Genomic DNA, 22504 nt, shown 5'->3' with positions numbered 1-22504 from the left:
CCTAGAACTGTCCTAAAAGGGCTGCATTGCAACTGTACCAGATTACAGCTACATGCCACTTCTTCCTGCCTGCATGTGTGTGTGTCGCTCTCCGACCACTAATGCTGCGTATAGACACCATTGGAGCTTTTTTCAGGATGCCCCTCGTATATGAACTTTCAGAAGCTTTTATTATTAGAGTGTTCCTGTTTTAAAGTGTGATTAGCTAAATCAGGTACCTATACAATGCAATTCTATAAATTTTTTGCCATAAATTTCTAATACCTACATACCCTTTTCGTCAGCATTAATGGTATAACTGCACGTTGTCAGTTTCACAGTACTTCACTTGGATATACTGTACTGAAGCAGAAATACCATTGATAATGTAAAGAAATATGACACTTTATTTTGTTCGATTCAATTGTTTCACTTATATGCAAGAGTTAAGTTGTTTGCTTTACAGAGGAGAGAGAAGTAGCTTTATGCATGGAAAAATGAGTCCGCACTCATGGTTCTTGCAACCAGAGGGTTCCAAACCTCAGTGGAAATATCAACATATAATACCGAGAATGTATAAGGAGACTGATAAATTACAAATTGTATTTCTTAATCATTCACTCTTCACTCTTATCTCATTTAGTCGTAACTTTAAAAATAATGAAGTATTTTATTTTAAACTTACTGCGTATGACAAAATTCCGTAATCCTTCCCTAGCTTGTGAATTGTAATAATTTTCCAAATTCACTATTTTGCAGTTTGAATTCAAATCATAGAGAATAGAGAAATTAAGTCAATTTCATAGAAGATAATATTGGTACTTAACAAAACCATACGTGGATCTGTATGAGTTTATTATTTCTATTTGCAAAAACATCGATTTAGTTTAGTTTGTAATTGTCAGGGAAAAATGTAAATTTTGTCCTGGAAAACCTGGAAAAGTCAGGGAATTTCATTTCTGCTTGTTTGTAGCCACCCTGTTCTAACATTTACGTTGCATGTCCCTCAACTGCTGTTATACATCAGATGCACTGTTTTTTCTGCATAACTGAAATTTCCATTAGAAATAAAAATGCTGAGTGTTGTTTTGAACTTTCTTTCAGGGAACAAGGATGGAAGAAAGACTAGACGATGCCATAAATGTTCTGCGGAATCATGCTGAAAATCAGGCAGCTGCTGCAGCCAGCTTACACCCCCTTGCATCATCCACAACACCAGGCCTTCTTACCCAGACACATTCCAATGGAATTCCAATGGGATACCATCCAGCACTTGAACCTCACATGGTATGATCCACTTTTCAGTATTTATCTGCTGCAAGCAGTGCTTAAAATGGAAACTGTTAGGTGGGGGGATGTTTGCTTGCACCGTGGGATTAGCTGAGGGATGTTCCTATAATTTGACATGGCGAGAATGGGACAGCTAGTTGAGAGGGAAAGGGGGGGTGGGTGATGTGCATAATTTTTCCTCCACTTTGATTGATTGATTTATGTTACTTTGCTTTTCTGCCTCTTTTGGCTAATTGCGAACATGTGGACGAGTGGTGAAATGATGAAATTGATGAAAGGACACACACAAAGAACACCCATGCCGGGATTCGAACATGGGACCCCTGGTGGCCCTCCTTCGAGCACTGGCTGCAAGTAACAATAGTTTTAATTGTCTTAAAGTTTGTATCTGTTTTATGTGTGCGTCATTGTAATGAAGACAGCCAGTTGGGATATATTTTGAAGCTTATCATGTACTAGTTCTGGGCAATACAGTGTCTAAATGGAAACATGTAATTCACTTTCACATGAAAACATTGACACGTGCAAATATTTTGAATATTCCAACAACAAAAATTTACACTGTGATCATGATGGATAAACCATGAAATGTGTACATAAATTATTATGTCCTGTGCTACATAGTTCGGTTAGTTTGAAATTTTCATAGTGAGTTTTCAAATCATGCTGCACATAGCTATTTTTATTTTTTGGCATGTGTGTTTTATTGAAGGAAAGCCCATCCTAATATCCTGTAGTTCACATGCTGCCCAAACTTGATATCAAATAATTATGACATATATTTTCCCCTAATGTATGTGAATAATGATATAAAGCACCACACTTTAAGGCAAGAGCAAAATCGTTAATGGAAAAAAATGCTGTGTTGGTCATGCTTTATTTACCTCAATATAAAGTTGATGAACATTGTAGTTTTGTGTGCATTTATTTAAAAGAAGATAACACTACCATTTTTTTAAAATTTCAGCCTAGTCCTCATCCTGGAACACCAGGAGCTACTGCTGCTCCACAAAGTACGTATACTGGTTTAGCACCAGCAGCACATGCAGGGGATACGGATGGAGCAATCAAAATTGAAAGATTATCAGGAGCAGCATCAAGTAAGTTGCATTTTTATGTGCAGTGTAAATATCAACCTTGTGTACATTATGCTTTTGATTTCATATTGAGGGGAATAAACAATGCGGTGGATAATATAAGACGTAAGTGAGTTACTACAGATATCCACGAAACTTACTTGTAAATGTTCTATTAATTTCGGTGGCCTCTGCCACCATCCACTTGGGAACTCGCAAAGCATCGAGTTCCCAAGTGGATGGTGCAGAGGCCACCGAAATTAATAGAAAATTTAAAAGTAAGTTTCGCGGATATATCTTTAGTAACTCGCTTACTTCTTATATGCTTTTGATGTTAGCAGTTTATCGGAAGCCCCTCATGTTCACTTCTCAGTGGAGAAAAAAATTCTGTTGAGATCCCTTGTAAGAACTGTGGATCCAGTACTAATTAGCCTCACGTAAATGCACTTATCTTGACTATAATGATTTCATAAATCACCTAGTGATACCTCTTATCTTAAAACGGCTACATTTTTCCAGTGAAGCAGTACCATTATCATTAAGTACAGATTATTCTAACTTCAACAAGACATTTGCGATAAGTAAATTTGCTCTACAGCACTATTACAAGGTTTATTTTGTCACAAAAATATTAGCCAATTAGTGTACTATCATTACAGTATCTCTAATAGAAGATATCACAACTTGAGAACTATGCACTCGACTCATAATGTATTATGTATAGCAGGTGTTCCCAAACTTTTTCGTTTCATGGCATTTCAAGATTTTGGGCCGTTAGGGTCCAACATTTTATGTATTAAAAGCAGTAAACACATATTTGGAATAAGTGTCATGTCAGTGAACATATTGGAACATTTCGCGGCATCCCTGTAAGCCAGCCAAGAAGTATTTTGGAAAACACTAATGTCTCGGAATAGGGTGGGAAAGTGGAAATGCTTAATACTTTCATGAATTTTGTTATTTATTAATTTCGTAATATACAAAATGGTTTTCTGACAATTCTTTTTGTGTCTTGAATTTTTGTGACTTGTTTGCAAGAATATGCATCCTAAACTTAGGCTACAAGGCAGTGTTTCCATTTCCCTGCATGTCCTTGAAAATCGTTCTGAAGTAACTTGCCATCTTTGGACCCTTCAGTAGTTTAAGCACATGTCTATGATAATTAATGTGTACATACATACTACTTTGTTGGGTTCAGGCTCCCTCCACCAACAGCCTTCTGGTCAGCAGTGTCCTGGATTTTCAATTATGAAATATAGCAACCCTAATTATGCAGTACCAAAATTTCTGAAGTGGTCTGTGCATGAGAAAATGAACTATCATTTACACATTAACAATTAGTTGGACCCTCGATGTACATAGGAATAGTGTGTTTCAAGAAAACTGTTGTTTGGAATTTCAAATCAGTAGGGACATTTTTAATTCATGCGGCAACAATACTCTTTTTGTGTGGATTTTCAGCTGAAAAGAGGCTAGATGTATGTATGTATATGTGTGGTTGTGTGTTTTATAGTGTCATAAATTTCTTGAAATCCTACACCAGGATAGAGGATAAAGAATCATTCTTCAATGCTTCCAGGTTGAAACACTGAATAATGATTCTAGTATTTAAACGGAATGAGAGATATTAATATTTTAGCAGGTAATTTAATGATAGTAACATTAGTAAATAGAATGTACATCTTGGATTTGTTTGTTAAAGAAAAACGGAAAGAACCTCCAGACAGTACGGACAGTAAACCAAGTAGTAGTGACATTGGAACGAGCACCACAAGTACAAGTGCAACCACCACCACCACCACAACAACAACAGGGCAGTCAAAGAGCTCAAAGAGATCTCGGAGGTAGTAAGTATCTATGTTAGCATGTAAAGTGTTAGGTAGATAGTTGCTTTCTGCACAGTTACTTTATATATATATATGTATGTTTGAAACCAGCTTAAGATTGAAGGAAATTTGAAGCTCCTCATTAGTAAGCATTGCTCTTCCTGTATTTATTATGTAACTGTCTTTTCAGTGTAAATATAGTGCTAAAGAATATTTTGACCTCACTGTTAAGGGAAAAAATATATTTATATATATGAATTTAAAAAGAGAATTATGCTTCTAACTTATGTTAATAAGAATGTTTTTTCTTCAATGACTGAAATGGCTGCACAGACCATTTGCAAGGAGTTAAATATGAAGAAATATGCATTAATTGTGCTATATCAATGTATTTAAACACATGTTAATTAACAGGGTGTGTACCAATCAAGAAAGTCATGAAGGAAAGAAGTTATACTTATGGTCAAGAATGTTTGCTATTACAATGACTGATTGTTTGATTCAGTTTGTTTTGCTTCAATTTTCTGCCCCTTTTAGCTAATCGCAAATATGGGGATGAATGGTGGTAAGATGTAATGGATGAAGAGACAATCAGAAATATATAGGGACGACAACACAAACTCCACATAAGATTACAGTGCAACCTCGATTTTATGTTTTCATGGGACCAAGCTGAAAAAACTTAAGATGCAGGAAAATGTAAAATGTAGGAAAATTTTATAACATTTTGCTATGTTGGGAACATCAAGATTGAATGTATAATGCGGGGAAATGTAATATCTGGGAATGTAAAATCTGGGTTCGCCTGTGTACTGGCTGCGAGTCCAGAAGCCAGAGCCTCGCTACTCTGCCAAATGCAGTCCAGGATGCATTAATAAATAAAGCAAGTGTAATTCTCTTGTTAAATACAACTTCAGTTTTCATGTGAACTCGCCTTTTGGTAGGGGTTTTCCATTAAATAAATATTTATTTTTGTAACTGATAATTTCTAATTTTACCTAAGTAGGGGCTGATTAAATAAAGGTTAAGAAAAACTAAAAAAAAAAAAGGTCAAGAAAACGTCAAGTATTTTGGATGTTATTTTGGTAGACCCCTGTTATGTGAGTGCATAATTAACGTTGTATACACATTTTTTAAAAAAAAAAATATTATATAAGACACAACCTTTGCTTGTCATCGCTGAAGTATGTTTTAAAGGAGAGGAGGTATAGCTTTGTATAAGGTGCACATTTGTTTCAGTTTTGCCAAAGTGTGCCAGCCAATACTGAAAGAGGTCACAACATTATTCCAGATCATGTATTTCCTCTTGTGTTACAAGTTAAAGATTAAGATTAGATTAATCTTAACAAAAGTCAGAACACATACCTTGCTTTGGATTTGTAAGTTTTTGGATCACTCTGGATTTCCCTTTTAAATTAATTTAACATATTGCTGGGAAGCTTTATCTATCCCTGAGGAAAGATCCATAAGAAGGTAGGGGGGCCTGTATTTTGAAAATCTAATAAAATAAGTTATGTGCTGTGACATTTTGTCTAGTTTAATGTTACAAATGATAATGAAACATGGTGTGCAAAATCAACTTTTTGAAAGAGGAATGTTAAGTTGGTGAGGAGAAGAAATATTGCAGGTTGAATTTTTGACCCAACGCTTTTCATCCTAAGTCCTTCTTTTCATTCATAATCTTAACAAATCATTCTGAATGGCATATTTATTTTAAGAATTCTCCTGATCCAATAAAAATTCCCTATGCTCCTACTTGCCTTCATTCGGTTGTTGCTTTCCTCGAACACGACCTGTGTACCTTCTGGAAGCATGCTGCTTGCTTGTGAAATGGGATATGTGTATCCCATTAACTCAAGCACGTGGATTTATTTTAATTATTTTTCACAATTACAAGTAAATTAATCACATACGTTTGTCACAGAACGTATTGGAAATGTTGTCCAGTGCTTCCAGCTGCTATGCAGGCAACTGTGATTTTGATATGATAACCAAGTGAAGGAAGGCACTGTAGGGTCTCCTGAAGTATAGATTTTTAGTCCGCAATATCTCCCAACTTTTTATGCCCGTTGAAGGAAACTGTACCTCTTGTCCTTAATATTTCAAGGTTAAAAAGAATAATTTAGTAAAAATGTTACTTGGTCAAAATTTCTAGAACAGTTTGTGTTGAGAAAATTTGGGGTCAGTGTTAAGTGAGGTCAAAGTTGGCAGATTACATTGCAATAAGTTAGATCCTCAGTCATGTTGTGGTTAATATTGTCACCTTGTAGTCAAGAGTCCCAGCTCTGATATCCAGTTGGGGCACATTTCAGTAGTTTGGATTCCATTTTAAGTTCAATATGAATGTAAGTGATGTAAGGAAAGAAGTGAAAGAGACCTTGAGGAATAATAATGAATAGAACAAAAGATAGCTCAGTAGCTCATAAAGGTTCATGTACATCAACCGATTTGCCTTTCTTCAAGGAGAAAGAAATCTATTGAAGATGAATGCAGACAGAAGAAGTTTTGTAGATCCTTTTCCAAATAAGAATCTTTGTGTTTTACTGAGATACTCTTTTGTCATATTTTTAAATTACACATATTTTTGTGTGTTGCATGGACTCCAAATAATTTTTTTGTCATTGAAGTGTGTAATTAAAGAGTGATATCTCTTTTTTTACGTAGCCTTTGGATATCATTGCTGTAGTTCTGGTGCCCCCCACTGAAATTATATTTGATGTTGTTTTTCTGAAATTAAATGCCAACTAAAGTACTTGTGTGTAATTTAAAGTTTTTAGTGTGCGTTTATTATTGTAAGGCTCTCATAACTGGTTTATACATCCCCAGTCTGTGTTTTTACCTACAATTATATGTTGTGTAGACATTGTTTTTCCCTTTTTCTTACCTGATGATAAAAATTATTAAACGCACCTTAATATGGTTTCAATCTTTTATTATTCAACAGTTTCAGTGAATCTAACGCCCACCTTCATCAGGAGACTGAAACTGCATTAAGGTACGTTTAATAATTTTAATAATGATGTATAATGTGGAAACACAGCCTATTGAAACAAAAAAACAACTATCTTACGTGACATTCTTATTACATTCATGTAGTCTTTTTCTTGATATTTCTGTTGCATTGTCAGTGTACTTGCACATGTACAACACCCAATCATTGAAGAGTCTGCTCCCATAGAGATGACCTAAGGTTAGTAATTTATATTAAAAGAGAAAAGCTCAATCCCTTATCTTGAAGTGGGCCAAGTTAAGTTCCTGTCATCCCATGCCACAAAAATAAATCCCCCTTCATTTTCTTGTGATTGGCAACACAATGTTTGACTTAATAGTCCCCCCCCATCCAAACACTGCTAGTTCTTTGCTGCCTAGACAAATTTCTAGAAATTAAAATCTTTCTTAAATTCTTGTAAAAATTTACAGAATTCTTAAATTTTTGAACAATAATTGATTGATAAAAGTTAATAACAGGGACAATGAATTTAAGACTAGCCTCAGTGACTATATGTTTGTTCTTTCATCTAATCATCATTCATCATCTTTGTCACAATTAAGCTAAAGGTAGAAAAATGGAGAATATATCCAGAATACAATGAATTTTAAAATGTAGGTTTGCCTTCTCATTGATTTTGGTTGAAAATTTTCATTTGTAGTACAAAATGAATTAAAAAGTAAAGTATTCTGCAAGTTTTCATTCTTAATGTATTAGTTGGGTGAAAGAAATTATCTATGGATAATTGTATTAATTATGTATGTGTTACATACAATACTTGAGGTGATTCAGGAAGATCACATCTGTCTGGTCTCTGCTGCAGAGAGTTAACATAATGGGGGGGGGGGGTAAAAGGTAGGTTTGTCTGTGTTTGTTGCATCATTTATTGAATCGTTCATCCTCATCGTGATTAGCCATAGAAAACCAGGGCCTCCCAGATGGCGCAGGTAGCCTCATTGTAACCAAGGGGTCCCAGCTTCGATAACCGGTGGAGGCACATGTCACAGTGGTTCGGATCCCACTTTAAACTGTAGGTCCAGTCCTGATTAGCCTTACTGTGCATAAAGTGGACTTAAAACAACAAATCAATCAATCAATCATAGAAAACCAATGTAAGATAAAGTAGAAAGTATACGCTGGAGGTCAGAGACAATCACAAAAATAAGAAGAACAAAGAATAATTTGCTGCATACATAAACTTCCAATACTCTTCCTCTCTCTTGCCATACTACCATATTGGTGGCTGAACACATTAACAGGGTTCCCACTGATCTGGAAATTGCCTGCTTGTTGACTGAGTACATTAGGCACTTGACTTTCAATCGCATCACAGAGTTCCTGGGTTCAAATCCCAGCCTGGGTATGGATTTTATTTGTGAATGTCCCTTCATCAATTTCATCTCATTATAATTCATTCTCATTATCACAATTAGCCAAAAAAGGCACAAAAACAACTTAAAGTAACAAAAATACAAAATGTTGACCTGGAAATGTCAGGAAAATCAACCTGTGAGTGAAAAAAAAGTCAGGGAATTTTGAAAACACATCCAAGAACAATTTGCTGCATACATAAACTTCCAATACTCTTCCTCTCTCTTGTCATACTGAGATTTGGAATTGAAAATAATTTCCCCTTTTTCCTTGTACCAGTCTTTTGATGGGAGATATTCTGCATAAACATGTTTTTAGTTTATTTTTTTCATTAAATTTAAACATTTTTGAATAAACTTGATTCTTTTGAATAGAAAGGTGGCCACGGTGGCTCAGTCGGTAATGCGTCTGACTACCATGCTAAAGGTCCCGGGTTCGATCCCCGGCCGGTTCAAATCCGGGAACTTTTCTAACGATGGAAGCGGCCCGGCGCCCACCCAGCGTCGAATAACATGGGTACCTGGGGGAAACCCTGGGGGGTAAAGGCGGTCAGGGGCGTGATGCTGATCACATCACCCCCACTCACGACCGGTCAAGAAAGTGTGGGACGTTACCCCCACACCCCGTATACGCCTTCATGGCGTGGTGCTATGCACAGGGGAGCACTTTACCTTTTTTTACCTTTTGAATAGAAATTTAATACGTTAAAACAAATTTATTTTAAAATTAACTAGAAAGGTGAGGAAAATTGTTTTGCCAAAATGGGTAGGAACCCTGATAGAGTAGTCGACTCATGATCTTGGCCATCAAAGATTCAAGTCCCAACTTAGACATGGCTTTTCCTTTGTCAGCCTTCCTTCATTAATTTCATTGTCACTATCACAATTAGCCAAAAATGGCAGAAAAATTATGTAAAATGATATGATATTTACCTCCATTATGTATAACAGACTGGAAGAAGTGTATGAAAATACTAGGATGACCAGAATGAATGTAGGAAAGGTCCATCAACAATGATTGACAAATATATTTAAATTCTATTGCTGTATCATGAGGTAATTGCAAGTCAGTGCTTGGTGGGTTCTATTTTTGTTTCTAACATGGGTAATTATGCTGTTATGTACATTGATTTTTTAAAAAATATATATATATATTTATTTCTGAATTTGTGTAGTATGCTGTAGTAACTGTGCTAGAATTCAATATGTAATGGCAATGTCTATACTTCCATACTTATTTGTGTTTCCTACCCCTGTTGTTCTAGTGCGGATGAAGAGGAGGATCCTGACATCAAAGCGCAACGCGAGAAGGAGAGAAGACAAGCGAACAATGCAAGGGAAAGGTACAGTAACATTGTTATTTTCAAAACATTCTTTTTCTTGAGTTGCTTTGATGAAAGGTGGCTATTTGAAAATGCAGACTAAGTGAAGGTGTACTTGTGTACATAGATTACCTCATGCACTCTCTCTGTAAATTTATTAACGGGTGGCCCAAATAAAACTATATCCAATCAAGCGATGAGTGTTAGTATGATCAAGCACACCTATAACTTACTTGCTCTATAACTATAGTTATTAACTTACATGTTAAAACTTGGGCATATTCAGTCAGTCACAAAAGTACCATGCTCCACTGCCTAAGCCGATGTTGGAAGTGGCCTTGTCTGCATAGAGACAGCACATGTTGGTTTTTCTCAGAATGTTTTGTAATGCAGTTTGAAGCTACTAGTGTGTAATATCACAACTGCAACTGAGATTTTGACAAATTGTAAAGAATGAACCAAAACATGTCATTCAAGAAGTCTCTGACAAAACTACAAACATATTTTGATGATAAAAAAACTGGAAAACTTAACCTTTGTGTTTGGTGTAGTTTTATTTGGGCCACTCTGTATATGTAGCCATAAGGATAGGCAACAGCAACTGAGTATTTGCATAGGGTCTGTTTAATCCAGACACACAAAATAATTTATATAAACTCGTTTTTAAAAAATTGTTCCATTTTTTTTTCAGATGTATGTGCACAGTAATTTTCTAATTTCAAATTATGAAGCAAGGGATGTACAAATGAAAATGTTATGTTTGATATATCCACTTTGAAAGATATGACATGGAATTTCTCTCTCTAGTCTTATTTTTAAAATTAGATTTAATTGTTTCTGTATCACAATTCAACAAGGCAAATATTTAATAAGCCTTGCTTATTGACATATCACTCTCTGCATTGTCAGTCGAATAGCTCTTCATAAGAAGACACAGTATTTAGTAGGGCCACATATTTATGGTGAATAAAAGATCAAAATTTCAGTGCAAAAACTAGCCACATTTTGGGATCGAAAGTGATATACAAAAATGACATTTCTGTGTTAGTGGGAAAAAAAACTAAACTTGATTAAAAAATTACACGTATTACACAAAATAAACATTTTTCTTCTAATAGCACATTTATACAGTTGTCAGACTATTAAGTTTATTCTTGTGTAAAGAAGTCCATTTTTACCTCCCAAATATTTACACCAGAATGAACAAATTTTCCATGATTTGCATAACTCACAGGAGAATTCAGACTTCAGAAAGTGTTGTGTCGGTAAATAAACTAAATTTTATTTTTAAGAGTTTATTTCGCATTTTGCATCATTTTGTCACAAAACATTGTAGGAAAATGCACCTCCTACCTTTCTAAAACATGAAATATGAACATTGCAGTGTGTTGTTTTACATTTCGTGTTTCTGTCAAAAATGAAAAATTCGTGCCTCTTAAGTATTAGTTTTTAACTCAACTCTAGAACAAAAGATGCTGCATAGCCATTGCTGAGGTTCAATGTTTGTTTTACTTGTGGTATATCCTGGTGAAAACTTAGTCTGTCCTTTTAAGAAATGCCTATTAAACTTGTATTCATGTTTTCAGGTTTGTGTGTCTGAACTTAGTTAATGCCTAGTTTTTATAGTTTGTATTTTTTTGAACTGTGAACTACAGTATGCATATGTGACTGGATAATTTTACATCATGGTAAGTGCGTTATTTATGTGGAGTGCTTTCTTTAAAAAATAATAGCTGTTTTCTAAAACAAGGGTGTGCCTCATATACTAAATACTCAACTTCAGTTGGTTTTCTCTGACTCATAACCGTAAATGTTTCATGCTATTTGACAGTTCTTTTTTTTAAATACAGCCTCGTCTTATATGCATTTCACTCTTAATATGTAATTGTGGGAAAGGCAAGATTAAAAATGCAAATGCCCAGTACCCTCACCTATTGTTTACATAGCATGATAAAAGATAGGATAAACTTCATTTTACTTTAGTTTTTAGAAAGGACTTGATATATTTTCCTTTCCTGGGAAAGTTAGCATCTGTTTTCTTCTCTCGTTAGGCTCAATGTAGATACATTCACAAATTTCTTAGAATTGTGTAATTTTAATAACAATTGTACTTATTTCTCTTCTTGGCATTGAAGAAAATGAGGTACTTCCCAAAGTAATGTCAGATGCAGATACATTGTCTTGAAAGCAGCACTCAACAGCTTCAAACACTGAACTTTTCTTGCAACTTTATGAATCCACGAATTCTTCTATTGTGTCTGTCCATCATCACGTGTCTCTCCACAGGAAATCATATCTGATGGCCAACTGGATCCTCGGCCTTTCACTGCAATGATTTGTTCGAATATATGTCATTTCAAGGACCATGACAATATTCTAAATTGAATCCATTTTCACTATTTAGGAGAACCTTTGTGTCAATTCCATTTTGTGTTTAGAGATCAGTAATTATAGTAGGCTCATGGTCCATGTAACAATTACAAATATGTAGGTAATATAATTCACAGAAGGAAATATTTTTAGGGTTCTTAGAGAATTTTAAATAGATACAATTTGTCATAACTTACATTATTAGCATGGCTCTTGAAGATATGAGATATTTCAATAAAAAGTTCATTCTGAGACAAATCCAAAATTCAGTGAAACCTTTAGATCTTACTTCGTTTCGGTTAGTGTAGTGGTAAAAGGTATTAGATGCAAATATGACAAAACAAGGCAAAAAAATTGTCATCTCAGGGTACAGGAATAACCACTCTACATATATGTAGACAAATAAAAGATTTGTTGACGAGGCATGTTGCCAACATGGGCACATGAAGAAGTAACTGTCAAATGATGTTCGTACGGGATGAAGACATTTACGGTTGGCTTTCCTTTACAGGATACGAGTCAAAGACATAAATGAGGCATTTAAGGAGCTTGGCCGCATGTGCATGATGCATCTGAAAAATGATAAGGTTGAGACAAAACTTAATGTGCTCCATCAAGCAGTAGAGATCATAACTACACTGGAGAAGCAAGTTCGAGGTAGGCATGCTTTGATGCAGTTCTTTTCTACTTTGTCTTTTCAGGATACGAATTCGGGACATAAACGAAGCCTTAAAAGAGTTGGGGAGGATGTGTATGCAGCACCTGAAGACGGACAAACCACAAACTAAGTTAGGAATCCTAAATATGGCTGTGGAAGTTATCATGCAGTTGGAACAGCAAGTTAGAGGTAGAAATAAAAAGAAAATACTTCAGCATTTGCTTGTTACTGCTAGCATGTCCCTTTCTTTCGTTTCTTTTTATGTGTAAGGTGAAAAGAAATAGAGAAAAAAGCCTAGCGTTTATTCTTTCCTTGCCTATAGTAGAAACTGCCATTTCTGTTACAGTGGGGACTGGCTGTTTATGCAAATATTCACATTGTGGTCCTGCAGATGCAATGCCCTTGATTTAGTGCTTGGGATGGGAGGCTGATTTGTGTTTGTGTATGTGTGTGTGTGTCAAGCTAGGAATTCTGTTTTTTAATGTCACAGTTAAGAGCTTCTTAATGACTTGATTGATTGTTACATCATTTTTTTGCCACTTTTGTCTAATCGCAACAATGAGGATGACTGATGATTCGAAGCCGGACATGGTAGCATGCTGTGCTAACCACTCTGCCACAGAGGTCATCACCTCCTTAATGACGGCAATAATTAAATTGAAAGCACAATTCTGAATTATTAACCATGTGTGAAATATGCTAGTGCAGAGTTAACCTCAAATTTTAATTGTTCAATAGCACTGGAATTGTTCATTGCATTCAGCTTTCATGTTTCATCTAAGTGAATGGTATTGTGTGTATTCAAAATTTATTAAAGGAAAAAAAAAAATATACATCATATGCTGGAAGTTGCTATCATTTTGCATGCCGCTTATGTGAACTTATATGTGCTTTTTCGTTATTATTTTGATGTTCTAAAGTAATGAAAAAGACATTCATACATTATTTTTCTGTTTTCTTTAGAACGAAATTTGAATCCTAAGGCAGCATGTTTGAAACGAAGAGAAGAAGAGAAGGCAGAGGATGGACCAAAGTTAGCAGCACATCACCTCGGACATCCGACACACATGGCTCCTCCATTTTCTTCCATGCCTGTAAGTATTGATGAAAGCCTTTGGTTCAGTAATATGTATTTCTTCTATGAAGCTAAGTTTTGGTGCCAGTGGACTATTCAATATGTACAGGTTTTCCTTCATCTTACTTTTAATAAATTAGGTTCCTTTGCATATGCTTTTCGTCTGACAACTTCTAGCAGTATTTTACCTGGGATAAAATGGAAGAAATGCATTTGGAAAACCTCATTCCTTCTGATTTTTTTTTGTAATTTCACATTAATGTTGTAAAGTGAAATAAGGAAATAATAAGACATGACAGGGCATGAAATATTTCCAAAATGTGCTGCTGTTTTTCTCATATTTTTTTTTACCGGGGCTAAACAATGCAAGACAAAAATAATTTTGTGCATTTAACAAGATAAACATTACATTTTGTCCCAGGAATATTCTTAAAAATGAAATTTCTTATGTTCATGTGAAAGCATTTGTTCAAAACCTAATTTCATGTTTCTGCAATAGTTACCAAGGATGCTTTTTATTTACATATCTTAACAGATATTCATGCCATGCACCATATCTCTATATTAAGAGATATTCTGTATTTTTCATACTACTTTTCTCTCTAATGCTTACTGTAGAAGACCTGCAGAATAATTCTTAAAATTCAATTCATTTCTTACAGTGCAGAAAAACCTATTTCAATCTACTGAATGTTTAAATTTTGCATCTTTTGGTACAGATTAAAGTAGTTCATATGAAATGTTTTGGGAAGCAGCAATGTGAGACAACATAGAAAGTAAATTAAAAATGAGAAAGGCCAGACACAATTTTTAAGTGTATACACTATAAGAAACAAATATTTTGATACTTTCATTACCAAAACTAGTATCTTATGCTGCTTTTCTACCTCTTGGGTTAATTGCGATGATGAGGTTGAATTATGAACTGATGATGGGACTAATACAATGATGGATCTAAACTTTAACCTGGGACCTCTGGCTTTGTAGAACGTTAATGCCAACTACTCTGCCACAGATGCCTTTGCCACTGATACATTGGTACCGATATTAACTCGACTCTTGTTCTAATGAAAGTATTGGTTTAAAAAATGTGCATGTGATCAATAAGTGAAAGACACTAATGTAATTAAGTAAATAAATAATTTGCTCCTTGGGCGAAAACGTTGCTTGTTGAGCATCTCCCTTGATGTGCTTGTGATCAGTGCCACACTTCAAACTTTCATTAGCTTCCCAGGGTTGAACCCTTACACCTGATCCACATGGGCAGAGAGAATGCTTAAAAAGTGCTTTAACGTCTAAGCATTGTGTCCGTAAGGTGATGCAGAGAAAATGCTGACACTCAGCGGAAACTGAAAATACGTAACTTTTATTCAAGTGACAGCCAATTATATTTTTGTGAGGAATGTAAACATTTAAAAAATGATATTTTCACCAAAACAAAAAAGTTGAGCCCCTTCCCTTTTTTGGGAGATAGGGATGGCTTTTATGTTGGTGTATTTTGAGATATGTACTAGTAACCTTTTTTAATTGTTCATCTGGATTCATGTGTTTGCATGCCGTGTGTTATGAATAAGCGAATAAGCTCTCGTACATGAGTCACGACTTACCAACAGATTTCCTCTCCCCATCTGAAAGCTGAAAAAAGGTTCCTGGACCGTATTAAAATTGATGCGGGGAAAAAAAGTTCCTGGACCGAAACTGGTTGCTACCTTATTGAGCTGCACTATACCTATAGAATTGGCAAATCTATGGTCAGTGAGATTGTCAGAACAGTTTGTCGTGCAATATGGGACACTACAGAGCCAGTGCTTCCCTCACCTCAACCAATGGAAGAGAGGTGGAAGAATATTGCAAAGGGCTTCGAAAATTATACTAATTTTCCACACTGCATAGGAGCAATAGACTGGAAGCATGTAGGTGTAAATAAACCAAAGATGAGTGGTTCGTTGTGCTACAACTACTGACAGCTCTGCGAAGTTTGGTAACAAAGTATAGCAAATTTCATTCCACGCCAAATCTTTTCTCTTTCTGTCATTATATTCCTCACACCGAATATCCCAAATACATGGCCTCTTTTCCACTTTCATAATTGTTTCTAATTTATCTATATCTAGATCACCCATCTTCACTTGCAAAAACAATGTTCATCAGAAACACAATGCTAGAACTCAGCACCACGTGGTGTGAAACAATCCACAAAGTGCGTGACGTGATCATTCAGCCCAGCAGACGTTCCGCTTGTGTGGACGATACCATAAGATGCAATAGAAATAGCAGTCAGCCCAGTCGTCATTCCACACTTTGTCCGGTATGGGCGATGCTTACGGAATGCGGCAGACGTTCAGCATCCGCAGGCTAGTCAGTCCGTGTGGCCAATTCTATTACTTCCTTCAGCCATAACAACCAATGCTTAAAGAATGCTGAAACGCTAAGCACTCTTTAATAATTCTTTCTGCCCGTGTGGACCGGGGCTTATACGAGACTAGTGGACCCCAAAGCTATGAGATGAGGCAGATCCAAGGAAATCAAATTTGTTAATGCACTGTCTGACATTGCTGCTTTATCCCCCAGTACCAATTAATATAAGAAATAGGGGGTGTATAAATTCTAATAATTATGTATTAAATTTTGGTGTGTGTAGATATACAGGGTGATTATAAAGTTTCGATCCATTTCTGTGAAAAACGGATATTAGAATCAAACCAATAATGATAATGGAAAACCTAACACTTACTAACACATAATCTATCTAAACTTCTACAGATAATGTAAACCCAACTAATATCAGTTTTTCACAGAAATGGATCGAAACTTTATAATCACTCTGTGTATATATATATATATATATATATATATATAAAGAAATTCTTAGACATGACCACATTTCCTGACATACTGAATTCTGTAATAGTTAGAAGCAATGATGCCTCCTTCCCATCAAACGGAACAAGGACAATATCCAACAGTGCCACCACAAGATCAGCATGAGCCACTGGAATGGAGAGGCAAGTGCTTTTCATAGATAAAAATTTTAAAAAAAAACTTTTGTGATCCAGTCTTTAATAGCTACTAGTGTTCTTGCTAGGAAGACATACATGTATATAATGTCTCCTTTCCAAAGTATGTTCTTTTTTTATATATATAGTATTTAATTAACATTTTAAGTTTCTAGAATGAGCATACCTGCTGAAACAGGAACTTCTTTTTTCGAGTTTCTGTACTCTTGAATGAAGCTCATCTGTCAGCAGCGTGGTAAAAATTATGTTAATAAGGTGGCAATAAGTAATTTGCAATATTATATATTTTTTAAACCATTCATATTTATTCTTGATGGTGCACATTGCTTGTTATCACTAATACTGAATTCAGTACAAATAAAACAAGCAAAAATGCCTTAAGTAGCAACATTTCAGCAATATACAGTGATGAGTCTGATGAAAACCTGGTAAAAATAACAAACATTGCTACATGAAATTGTTTTTGTTGTTTTTTGCTTATTTTATCTGTAGTGAATTCAGTATTAATAATTCATATTTCATCTTGCGGCATCCATTTTAAGAATTTAAATAATTTTATTTTTTTTTTATATTAATGTTGTATTAATATTGTTGTAAAGGCTAATATCAACATGCCATATATATTTGCATTCTAATGGAAAGTATTTAATTTTCACTCAATTTGCTATTATAGAAGAAAGTGAAGTAAAGTAAGTAAATAAGTTTCAGAACATGAAACAGAAATGCAATTTAAAATATGACAGCAGTGCATTATTCATGGCATCAGAAAGCCCCTGACAAGAACACTTGTTTTAACCTTAGAAGCAGTGTGTATTCCATAGCCTTCTTTTTTATATTTGGAGACAAATTAAATTTGTGCTGCTAACAGTATTGTTTAAAACAAAAAGTCGCTTTTTCCTAATGTCCTAAGTCAGGAGCAAGTAGAGTGAAAGTAACAATATGTGTTATCATCAGTAGATTTATATCGTTATACATGTATGTTATAGGTAGCATCTTGCACTGCACTAATAACACAGCTTAGTGTTCTTACATCTTGGTTAAACCCTTAGGTGGATATGATGGATGCTACCAGAAAATGTTGTGATCCATAGTGGTCATAACAGATATTTGTGGCGATGATATTGTGTGGCTTGCATCTCCTGAATATGATGAGCTACAGGCCAGCTCCCTTCACCGTTTTGGTGTCTGGAGTTTTTACCACCAGCTTGTTACCCACACCACAGCAGCTGTGTGGTGTCTCTCTTGTATTAGTTCATGTCAACACTGCTCATTGTAGGGGTGTTCATGCACTTGTTTCTTTTTACGTGGTGTACAGTGGTCCAAAACAGCAAAAGGGAAACACAATGTTCTTAAAATTTTATTTTATATCAGATTACCTTATTCATTTATATTGTTTTATTTGAATTCGTAGCTTAAAATATGTGAAGCAATGTTTTCATGCTTGCAACCATGCCTGCCAAAATGAAGTCCACCTTATAATATATTGTCCACCCAAAATAATTATCTGGGAGTGCCACGATTGAAAAGATACGTTAACATTTCAGCAAGTACTCAAATACTCATTACAAATTCGTGTTTTGCTCAACATATTCGTACATGTGATTATTTTAGTAATAAAAAACAGATTTATTTCAAAAGAGAACAATTGTTTTATCATCAAACTATATATGTTCCTAAATGTTGAATACCTCAAAAAATACCCAGAGTGCATGCTAGTACTAGTTGTTAAAGTACTTTGCAAGCCATCAGTATGACTTACTGCCCTAATTACGTGTATTAGGGATGGGGCAGATTAACTGATACAGGCATATCAGTGTATCAGTAAGTGGATAAAATTGCAGATGTTACCAATCCTATATTGCTATAAACGGCCTGAAACTCAATCAAAATGTTACCATTTTGTTATTATTTTCATGATTACAATATGTAATTCATAAACCATGGTTTTGTAAACATGACAATGTGCATTTTTTTTTCCAAAAGCAATACTTGTTGAAATCATCTGGTTACATACGTTTTTCATTGAACATTTGCAATTTAATATCAAATTGAAATATGTTATTCTCATCTCATTTTAGGCTCCTCAGCCCCCAATGCCACATAGCCAACCTCAGTCACAGTAGCAGTAAGGGCTGTCATTTATATACTGGGAAGAAAATGGACGTTCCAGTTTACAAGGCAACTAAGCACTGCAGAATAGACAGTGAGTGACTAGCGAGTGCTCCAAGGTGCAAGAGTGCAAAACTTTCCCCTGTCTAGGAAGTGGTGGGAACTCTTTGGCCAGTTACAGCACAATGGTTTTTAACAGAAATTTGTAAAGAAGTTTTAAAAAAAATGTGATGACATTAAAAGTGAAGTTGCTTACAAACCACGTTATAAACTACTTTGTCCAAAAAAAAAGAGTAAGAAAACTGCATTAAGTTGCATATATCCCCATATGTATGCCTCCATACGTGGTATGCATGATGTGGTTTTTCCTACAACTTCCCTCCCCTCTATTGCCCTTGTTCCCCCCCAATATATCTTCATTCTCCTCCTAACCTTCTTATGATGGTTGTCTGATTTTAGTGATAAAAACAGTGGTGCATGAACTCTACCGGAACGGTATGTGGTTTCTCTTATAGGACAAGTCCCATGTGACTATGTTGCCAAAAATACTGACAGAGTTACAAGAGGAAGTTATAGATGAGAGATGAAGTGACATTTAGACTGCTTTTCTTTTTACTTATTATTAATTAACAAAGCATTCTCTGCCGCCATACAAGGGAACTGCAAGGAAGTGCCGTGTTGAGTGCCCAGCAGGTACCAGTGTCCGCATCAGTTCTGGGGCTGTGTATGTGTTAAGTGTGAACCAACCAATCAATGCTCCTGAGTGTGATCATGTGTTATGTATGATGACCATCCTGCATTGCATTGAATATGGTAAAGGATTTGAAGGACTGACATATATGCATATATATATAGATCTGCCATTGCAGATATGTTACTTTAAACAGTAATTTTCAGATGATGATGATTATTATTATTATTACTTTTTGTGTTTTTTTTTAAATTGAGCCTTGTTCTGCTAGCAGTTAGATTATTATTATTTTTTTTTGTAAGGAAGAGCATATTTAGTGTAGATTCTTAGTTTTTCAGTTATTGTCTTCTAAACTATTTACCCCATTGCCCCTCAATCCTGTTGAGTCTTGTAAAATAGATGCTTTGTTTTTTCTTGTTATATTTAACTGACATAATATTCATTTCAACGTCAATTTGGGGAAGAAAGTTCAATATAAGCACCTATGCATATTGATTTTTTGGCATAGGATACTAATTTACTTACATAAAATGATAAAAAAAATGGTTTTTAGAAAAAAGCGATCTCTTTTTAAGTGTACTTATATCATGAGTCGGATGTTTTTAGAATGTGAGAACATGACTCTTTTATCTTTTCGCTCATTGTCATTCCATCTCCATATTTGAGTTTTTCTCTCTCACCAGTCCAAACCAGTAAAGAAGGAAAATGTTGTGCATTTAGTCAACCCTTTTTTCATGAGTTTTCTTAAATTAATTTATTGCTGACATTCAATGATTTTTTTTTACTCATTTACCTCCTTGATCAACTTTTTTTTGTGTGCGTAGATTTTAGGGATGGAACAGATTAATTGATATTCTATCGATATCGGCCAGTATGGACATGTTGGTGTATCGACATCATTACCAATATATCTAATGCAAAATTCTTCCATTTTGTTATTACTTTTATGAATATTAATCCATAATTCATATGCTGTGATTTTGTAAAATAAATGTCTAAATAAGCAGGGATTTTTTTTTCCTCCAATGGTGCAAAACCTATTGCAGTCACTTGATTATATAAATGAAAGGTTATTGAACCATTCATGTTCCCAAGGAACATTTGCAATTTTATACCTAATCAGTATAACGTTGTTAGCAATAAATTTTATTTTAGTATTGGCAAAAATTTCTTATCGGTCCATCCCTAGTAGATTTTAATTATTAGTTTGTTCAGATATTAGGACCACAGATATGTATGTATGGTAAAATTCAGATTGCATAACCAAAGAAATATTGCCCAAATGTGCTGGAAACATATGTGGGCTCATGCCATTTCCACTAGACATACATTGATTGCACTTCATTTTGAAAGATTATACACAATTCTTATGAGCAGCTCAGTGACAATATTGTTACCTGTCTAGGTAAATTCTTAACGTTTTATTTTGTTTTATGCTTTATGAATGTATTTGTACCAAGTTTGTACTTTTTTTTTAATGTGCATTTCAGAGGCAATGATATCATGAATTCTTATTGTCCAGAATTAATCAACACACATGTGTAAAAAGAAAAGAAAACTTAATTGAAAAGTGCATTTAGCAAATATCCTTTTGCTGTTTAAGTTGTCAATACACGTGGATGAAAAGTTGTTGAATGTATACTTGCCATTTTGAACACGTTAATCATATATATATATAAATGTTTTTATTTTATAGAACTAGACTTTCTCAGCCTTCTTTAAGTGATTGTGTAACTATATGGGAAGAGTGTCTTGAAATTATTTTTAAAATAATTATTTTTGACTTGCATCTCAACAGATATGAACTATGTAAGAAAATAATGTTATTATTGGTTATTTAATTCTCGGCTGTGTAATTTTGCTTCAGTTTAGCAGGTAACACATTTTATTATTTGATAAATGATTTGTTCGTATCAGAATCTTGAAAAGCTGAAAGTAAAAATAAGCAAAAGTGTATTACATTACCATGGATTGGTGAGTCAAAAAACACAGAGAGAGGCAGCATATATTTGATCAAGTGAAGGTCGTCACAAATGGCAGCAGTTTACATGCAAGTGAAGCTAACAGTCCTCCTGCAGAGCAGTGACCTTAAATTTGTTCATCATTGAAGAGTTTCTAATCATGATATTGAAGTGATGTGATTCAAGTGTAATGATATATCCTGTATTGTGTATCATATAATGTATTTTTCATTATGCTGAATGATCATCCAGATGTTAATAGTGCTCTTATTACCTGAAAAAAAAGAAAGAAATGAAACTTGGAGTGGTTGTCAGAATTTGGTCATTTTAACACATCCAGCTACAAACTTGAACCACACAAAAAGGTTAAAAATACCACTTCACTTTTTCACATCTTGTTATACTGGAAAAACAAGTTACAGAGAGCAATGTTGCTCTGACCTTGGTTCTTTTCATGGAAAATTAAAATGAAAGGTAATAAATGTGCCATTTTTCCATATGTGTTTTGTTTTATTCCAAGCTCATCCTGAAGTGTGCAAAATTGTATCTGCCATTATTTTCCTTGTGTTGTAAAGGTTGAAAAATGATGTGTCCCTTGTACCATGCCATCTTTTAGTATTTTAGCTCAGCTCATCTAGAGAGAGAGGGAACTTATTCACTATTGTACAGCAACTGCATCCAATGTTAATTGAATTTGGAACAGAGTGTGGGTTATCAAGCTGTACTCCTGAGCCGCTCATTTAATTCCAGTTTTTGGAAGAAAATTTACTG

The 22504-nt window shown here is 34.7% G+C and overlaps 1 protein-coding gene across 17 annotated transcripts in view; it reads left to right on the top strand.

The window, feature by feature from the left end:
- Positions 1 to 22224, top strand: part of da (transcription factor daughterless) — a 338039-nt gene extending 315815 nt beyond the window's left edge. For 7 of the 17 annotated variants that reach the window (XM_083137007.1, XM_083137022.1, XM_083137010.1 and 4 more), the window contains 9 exons: positions 1084 to 1266; positions 2237 to 2369; positions 4048 to 4192; positions 7116 to 7166; positions 9787 to 9873; positions 12924 to 13069; positions 13844 to 13974; positions 16867 to 16960; positions 19051 to 22224. In XM_083137007.1, the coding sequence (XP_082993133.1) occupies positions 1084 to 1266; positions 2237 to 2369; positions 4048 to 4192; positions 7116 to 7166; positions 9787 to 9873; positions 12924 to 13069; positions 13844 to 13974; positions 16867 to 16960; positions 19051 to 19076 (996 nt within the window). In that variant the 3' untranslated portion in view covers positions 19077 to 22224. Of the gene's footprint in view, positions 1 to 1083; positions 1267 to 2236; positions 2370 to 4047; positions 4193 to 7115; positions 7167 to 9786; positions 9874 to 12733; positions 12880 to 12923; positions 13070 to 13843; positions 13975 to 16866; positions 16961 to 19050 lie in introns of all 17 variants that reach the window. The other 10 variants (XM_083137037.1, XM_083136981.1, XM_083136971.1 and 7 more) reach the window with 9 other exon arrangements.
- The last annotated feature ends 280 nt before the right edge of the window (positions 22225 to 22504 follow it).

The sequence above is a fragment of the Lepisma saccharinum genome, chromosome 1 (assembly GCF_977018435.1).
Source record: "Lepisma saccharinum chromosome 1, izLepSacc3.1, whole genome shotgun sequence".
Taxonomy (NCBI): domain Eukaryota; kingdom Metazoa; phylum Arthropoda; class Insecta; order Zygentoma; family Lepismatidae; genus Lepisma; species Lepisma saccharinum.
Note: the sequence above shows the minus strand (reverse complement) of the source record. Positions and strands in the feature narration are given on the sequence as shown.